Source organism: Macrobrachium rosenbergii, chromosome 37, assembly GCF_040412425.1.
Source record: "Macrobrachium rosenbergii isolate ZJJX-2024 chromosome 37, ASM4041242v1, whole genome shotgun sequence".
In the NCBI taxonomy this organism is placed as follows: Eukaryota; Metazoa; Arthropoda; class Malacostraca; order Decapoda; family Palaemonidae; genus Macrobrachium; species Macrobrachium rosenbergii.
In genome coordinates this window covers 4,442,530-4,450,145 of record NC_089777.1, presented here as the reverse complement: position 1 = coordinate 4,450,145, position 7,616 = coordinate 4,442,530, and the positions used below count along the sequence as shown (strand labels likewise).

At 34.1% G+C, this 7,616-nt stretch overlaps 1 protein-coding gene across 1 annotated transcript; it reads right to left on the bottom strand.

Annotated features, from left to right (window-relative positions):
• Positions 1-6,746: 6,746 nt before the first annotated feature.
• On the bottom strand, positions 6,747-7,181 carry LOC136825097 (uncharacterized). The gene has a single exon (XM_067081141.1). The coding sequence runs from the start codon at positions 7,179-7,181 to the stop codon at positions 6,747-6,749; it is 435 nt and encodes a 144-aa protein (XP_066937242.1).
• Between the last annotated feature and the right edge of the window lie 435 nt (positions 7,182-7,616).

Below are 7,616 nucleotides of genomic sequence, written 5' to 3'. Positions count from 1 at the left end.
TCGGAATCTTACCATAAAGAAATATCGTTTTTACATAAATATTTGACCTACAACTGGTTTCCATCTTATATTTTCTATAGATACTGCAAAAAATTTCCTAAACAAGAAACTATCTGATTCTCCTGTTATTAGTACAGCACCAAGGAAGAAACTTTATACCAGTATACATATATACAAGACGACAAATTTAGAAAAAAACATTAAGTCTGTAATAGAAAAACATTTTAACATGTTACAGGTCATTCTCATTCCGAAAAAAACCTCTACAATAGGGTCACTTTTTAAGTGTAAAGATAGATTCTGCCCAATAATGCGATCCTTAGTCGTGCATAAATGTACTTGCCCCAAATGTAATTCGGGGACATCCGTGGGATCGACCAAACGATTGCTGAGGGTCAGGGCTGATTCACATAAAGGTGGTAGCCATTGTGCTGGTTGCAGACTGTCCAATCCTGAATTTTCCAACATCAGAAATGATGCAAAAATGTGTAAAACCAATATCGAATACTCTGATTTCTGTTTTGGGCCAGACAAGCTGTTTTCATGAACCGCTCATTTTAGAATCGTTATTCATTAAGCAGTCAGTGCCCAAGTTGAACTCACACTCTTCCTCAGTACAGCTGTATCTGGCTTGAGCAGCTTTCTTTGTTGCGTCTCTCTTCTTTTCTGGTCATTCAGTCTTCAACTTTCAGTCTAACTGGTGCTTTTTCCTGGAGCTATTTTGCTCTCTAATGTACATGTGTATAATATGTTGAGACTGAAATTTTATATTCCATGTATTTTAAAATAATGCATTTTTTTTTCTTTCCTTTTTAGCCTTGAGAATGTAACAATGTCGTTACGAAATGCACCAGCGTAATAAATGGATTACCTATTAATGAACGACCTTCACTACGTCACTCTTACCTGATGTGTGTATGTATGTATGTATGTATGTATGTATGTATGTATATAGGCTATAATATATATATATATATATATATATATATATATATATATATATATATATATATATATATATATATATATGTGTGTGTGTGTGTGTGTGTATATATACATCTATCTATATATATATTAAAAAGTATATATATTTTCATGATGTTGCCTTGTAATATGTATATCCTCCCATAGTTTTCACATATTTGCTCTTCTATTTATCAAGAATTATGTATAATGACAATGATTGTTGAAATATCGTACGCAGTGATACCAGATCTCAAAAGAATCAGTAGTAGCGTAGTAAATGAGGAACACGTGTGCTAGCGAAGGGTTTGTTTCACTTCATCTGTCATCAGTTCAGATAAGTGAAGCGCGCTGTGTTGGGTTTTTAGCTTTGTTTGATCATGTAAAGATTTCTGTAAAAGCTTTGTCTCATATGAGAAAAAAACGAAGGTTTTGTAATGTTACATACATGACTCTGGTCACGTATGCCCTTTTGAAGGATATGCACAAGTATTGCACAGAACCACATGGCAGTTGCGTCATGTTTTGTAAGATTGCGTTCAAATCGTTTTGCCAGAAGTGACGCCACCTCCCTTTTTCCTAGAAGGGTTTTTGTATCTCGCACCCAAAATACCTTAATGACGTCATATGACTGTTGACTTTCTACCGGAATCCAAAAATCGATTGATTCTGATTTTCGAGACCAATCAGTTTGGTTCCCTCTCTCTCTCTCTCTCTCTCTCATTCTTAAAAAGAGAGTCATTATTAACGTAAAATATCTGTGGTCACTGGTATTAAATATAGCTTTTGAGATCTGAATTTAGTAAAATTATTTGATTAGTAATGGCGCCCGGTAAAAATATGTTTTGTGAAACCAAGCAGCTGCATATTCTGGGATTTTACAAAAGTTTTCACAAGCTTGTGTAAGGTAAAGTGAATTTTACTTATTACCATGGTATAATAAGGTGTATTAAGAACATTTTTACCTAAGTGAAATTATTATTGATAAATCTTTTGTGAATTTTTGTGTGCGCTTGTGTTTGTAATTTCTTGATTTTTATTAGTGATTTAACATTTATTTACTTAGCGTTTTAAATATTTCTTGATAATTTAACACTGCATACTTGATATAATTTTCATTTATTAAGATTTTCTTTTCAAATAATGAGTAATTCTTGGTAGTTTAAATTTCGCTTGATTAATTTAATTTCTTGATAAATTAAAGTTCTTGTGATTTAATTTTGTTTAGTAATTTAATTCAAGAATTAACTAAATTTTGGGCTGTTTTCAAGTAATAGTAAATTTTTCAGATTGCAAATTCTAACTATAAATTTTGAATTTTAAAATTTAAAAAAAACCAGTGTTTCATTTATTGACCACAGTGAATAGGATTAATTGTGTGCATAAGGCAAAGTGATAAACATATTTTGTTCCTTTAGTTTTGCTGAAGTAAATTAGGACCAGGGAAACAGTTAAAGTTGTTTGACAGAGTGATGCCCTTTTACTCTAGTATATTTCTTGTTTAATAGTGGATACCTCACACTAACCTTGATAAACTTAGTTTGATTTTTCACATGATTAGTAAGTTTTTTTAAGGGATCACTGTTACCTTTAGAGTATTCAGTCGCAATTCTTGTTGTTATGAGAGTTCAGGTATCTGGCTGAAGTGAGGTATATTTTTGAAATCTGTGATTAGTTGTGTAATAACCAGGTACCTGGTACACATCGTGACAAATATATATATATATATATATATATATATATATATATATATATATATATATATATATATATATATATATATATATATATATATACATACACACACCTCTACATACCATCACAGATGTCTAAAGAAAATAAACATGCACACTCGCGCACTCACAGTGCAATCGCCCCCTTCGGCAAAACAACAGAGCGAGAAACAAAAGGGCATCGTGGCCTTGCGGCCTTGCTATCTCACTGTCTCTCTGTCTCTGTCTCTCTCCCAGAAAGGAGAGAGGAAACGTCATTCAGCGGGGAATCAACTCAATCGAGTCCAGAGTCCTCAACGACTTCCACGGTGTCCATCACGTTACGAAAACAAGAAGGAAGGAGGACGCTTGGCTCATTTCCTCTGTTTTCTGTGTCGGTTTATTTCGTGATACACATGCTCTCTCACACACACACACACACACATGCACAAGACACACACACACTCTCAAACACACGTGGCAGACAGGTTTATGATAAGGGGATACTCATTTCCTCTGTTTTCTATGTAGGTATATTTCGTGATACACACACACAGATACACAACATATACAAACACACACAAACACACAAGACACACACAGACAAACAAACACACACAAGACACATACAAACACACACTCGCACAATACATACAAACACAAACACACACATAAGGCATACACACACAAGATACACACACACAAGACACACAAACAAGACATACAAACACACACACGATACACACAAGACACACAAACAAGACATACAAACACACACACAAGACACAAACAAGACATACAAACACACACAAACACGCAAGACACACACAAACAGACAAAACACACACACGTAAACATACAAGACACACACAAACACGCAAGACACACACAAACAGACAAAACACACACACGTAAACATACAAGACACACACACATTCACACATACATACAAAACACAAAAACACACAAACACACACAAGACACAAAAACACACATACACACAAAACCCACAAACGTGCTCGACATGTTTAGGATAAGGGGACATAATAACCCAGACATGCGTATTTGTTACAAATTATAAGCAAGCAGGCCTATGCTTTGGGTTGACAGATAAGTGATCAACTAGACTGCAACCAAGATGGCGTCTGGGACAACATTATAAAATCACTACAGCTTCCGGAATTGATGTTAATTGTCTTCAGTTTATGGGCCAAAGGAATATATATATATATATATATATATATATATATATATATATGTGTGTGTGTGTGTATATATATATATATACTTACTGTATATAAACATGTGTGTGTGTGTATATATGTGTGTGTGTGTGTTCGTGTATGTGTATGACCAAATACAATAATTCACTGTTACTTAGTTCTAACCCATAAAGACACAGGTTCGAATCCTGGTCAAGGTAGGACAGATATCACATACAATTAGCTGCGGGTATAAATTATTCCCAAGGTAAAGTGAATTAGATACTAATGGCATATTTATGCATTTATATTGTGTTGTGTGTAGAATTAGTAACAAACTATCACATACATAGAATTAAAACAGTAGCTTAGTTGAAAGGATTGGTCAGAGTAATATGAGATGGTTTGGTCATGTGGAAAGAATGGTCGATGATAGCTTGGTGAAAATAAGTAAAATTCTGAAAATAAGTTAAATTCTGAATATATATAAGATTCTTGAAATAGTAAAATTCTGAACATATGTAAGAATCTTAAAATAAGTAAAATTCTGAAAATAAGTAAAATTCAGAATATATGTAAGATTCTTAAAATAAGTAAAATTCAGAAAATAAGTAAAATTCTAAATATATGTCAGAATCTTATACAAGTAAAATTCTGAAAATAAGTAAATTCCAATAAATAAGTAAAATCCTGATAATAAGTAAAATTCTGATAATTGGTAGTTCTGGAAATTTGTAAGATTCTGAAAATTAGTAGTTCTGGAAATATGTAAGATTCTGAAAATGCGTAAGATTCTGAAAATAAGTAAAGGTCTGAAAATAAGTAAAACTCCGAAAATAAGTAAAATCAAGATAACAAGCAAAATTCTGAAAATATGTAAGATTCTGAAAATGAGTAAAATTCTGAAAATATTTAAGATTCTGAAAGTAAGTAAAATTCTGAAAATAAGTAAAATCCAAAAAATAAGTAAAATCCAAAAAATAAGTAAAATCCAGATAAGTAAAATTCTAAAAATAAGTAAGTTCTGAAAATAAGTAAAATTTAGAAAATAAGTAAAGTTCTGAAAATAGGTAAAATTTATAAAATAAGTAAAATTCTGAAAATAAGTTAAGTTCTTAAAATAAGTAAAAATCAGAAAATTAGTAAAATTCTGAAAATAAGTAAAATTCTGAAAATTTGTAAGATTCTGAAAATATGTAAGATTCTGAAACTAAGTAAAATCCAGAAAATAAGTAAAATTCTGAAAATATGTCAAATTCTGAAAAAAGCAAAATTATGAAAATATGTAAAATTCAGAAAGATAAAATTCACAAGTGTTCAATAGAGGGAGAAGAGTAAGGAACTAGGAAAGATATGATAGATGGCGAGAGAGTGCATGCAAGTGCAAGTGGCGCACTGTTTGCATATGGTTTGACGTGCTGCTCAGGTGACTTCTTTGTAGGTGCAAGAGGCATCTGATTATGACGATGTTTTCTGCCAATGGCGTGCAATCAAGATTGCTGATATAATCGTAATAGTAAAAAAATTCGCAAAATAGCGTAAATATCTAAGGGAACTCACATTTTTTAATTCAATTTACATTTATTCCAGCTCCCCTCACGCGGTGCACTGTAGGCATTGCTTAAGGTTCTTGCAGCATCCCTTTGCCCCTAGCTGAAACCCCTTTCATTCCTTTTTGCTAAACCTCCGTTCATATTCTCTTTCTTCTACCGTACTTTCCACCCTCCCCTAACAATTGTTTCGACAGTACCGAATGGCTTAGTAAGTACCAGCGCTTGGACTCAGGCCTAAATTTTATATTCCAATTTATTTCAACAGTATTAAGAATCATCTGATATTTAAAAAAAAAATTGACATTCGATTCCATTGCGATGGCAACTGTTTTACTCTTACCGAAAATCCCGTCCTGCTAACTACCTCTGGGACAAACTTCGTGGAACAAAGCTGACGCTTTCGCAGAGAATGAAAGTTTTCGAATGGGAAAAGTAATACCTTTTGAAATGGAAACCCAACTCCTGCCGATAGGATTGTAGCTGCATGTCTAGTCAGTGGACGTGTGCGTGCGATTTTTCTTCATGTATGTGTGCATTTATGTAACTATGTAAGTATGCTGATGTATATGTGTTACAGCGGAAAGCGGCATCAATTTGCAGTCAATGTGCCTCAATGTCGAACTTCTCAGTCCCAGAGGTCCTCCTTTATTCCTCACACCGTTGGACTGTGGAACAGCCTCCCTAATGAGGATGTCGTGCATTTAAAATTTCAGAAGTTCAAACGAAGATGCAGTGCATTACTACCCTTATACGATTCTCCTTGTTTTTTAATAATTTATTTACATTTTTATTTATTAATTTATTTATTTGTTAATTTATCTGTTTTTCTAATAACTGATCTCCTCTTTCCGTATTTATTTTACCTTCTGATTCCTTTCGAATGAACACCATAATATTCTTTGGAAGCTTCAATTTGAAGTCAATGGCACATTTGGTGGGCTTATTCCATTTGAATAGAGTTCTTCATCTTCTGAATAATAATAATAATAATAATAATAATAATAATAATAATAATAATAATAATAATAATATTAATAATAATAATAATAATAATAATAATAATTACGGCGGAAAGAATCATTAGCGTCAGAGATAGGACGTATCTAATAATTGCTAACGACTAATTGCAATTTGTCATCAGTATTCAGCTGTTTTTCTTGAATGTAACTTCCTTATAATGACGAATAATTCGTCTTTTTCCTCAACGTAACACCATAAAAAAAAGCGCGCGTGCACGCCGTTTCTTCCCATGGACGCGAACCTACTCACAATGCGAAGGAAATGAAAGAACGTGTTCATTCAAATATCAGTTCTCCTCACTCTGAACCGTGAGGTTGTTTGTAAGAACACATCCCGACGCCAACTTTCCTTCTGCAAACAGCAGCAGTGCAGAAGCTTTGCAAAGGGACAGTAGTGAGCCTGGGTCTAGTGCTTCGATGATGAATGTCCAACGACGTTATTGTATAAGCATTTCGGGAGGCCCGAATCTGCGACAAGGACACTCGGACAGCTGTGGCGGTTGTTTTCCTGTCCTGTTGTTTGTATGCTGTGGCTGTTGTTTTCTGAGCTGTTGTTTGTTGTTTTCCTGTGCTGTTGGTTGTGTGTTGTGGTTGCTCGTTTCCTACAGGACTGTTGGTTGTATGTTGTGGTCGTTGTTTTCCTGCGGTGCTGTTGGTTGTATGTTGTGGTTGTTGTTTTCCTGTGCTGTTGGTTGTATGTTGTGGTTGTTGCTTTCCTGTGCCGTGGGTCATATGTTATGGTTGTTGTTTTAATGTGCTGTTTGTATGTTGTGGTGGTTCTTTGCCTGTACTGTTGGTTGTATGATGTGGTTGTTGTTTTCCTGCATTTCTGTTGTTTGTATGTTGTGATTGTTGTTTTCCTGTGCTGTTGTTGTATGTTGTGGCTGTTGTTTTCCTGCAATTCTGTTGTATGTATGTTGTGGTTGTTGTTTTCTTGTGCTCTTGTTTGCATGTTGTGGTTGTTTTTTCTGTGCTCTTGTTTGTATGTTGTGGTTGTAGTTTTCCTGCAATTCCGTTGTTTGTATGTTGTTTTCCCGTGCTGTTGGTTGTATGTTGTGGCTGTTGTTTTCCTGTGCTGTTGGTGTTATGTTATGGTTGTTGTTTTCATGTGCAGTTGGTTGTATGTTGTGGTTGTTGTTTTCCTGTGCTGCTGGTTGTATGTTATGG

Excerpts from the sequence above, each read along its gene's own strand:
- LOC136825097 (XM_067081141.1), bottom strand. The coding sequence starts at position 7,181 with ATGACCCACGGCACAGGAAAGCAACAACCACAACATACAACCAACAGC.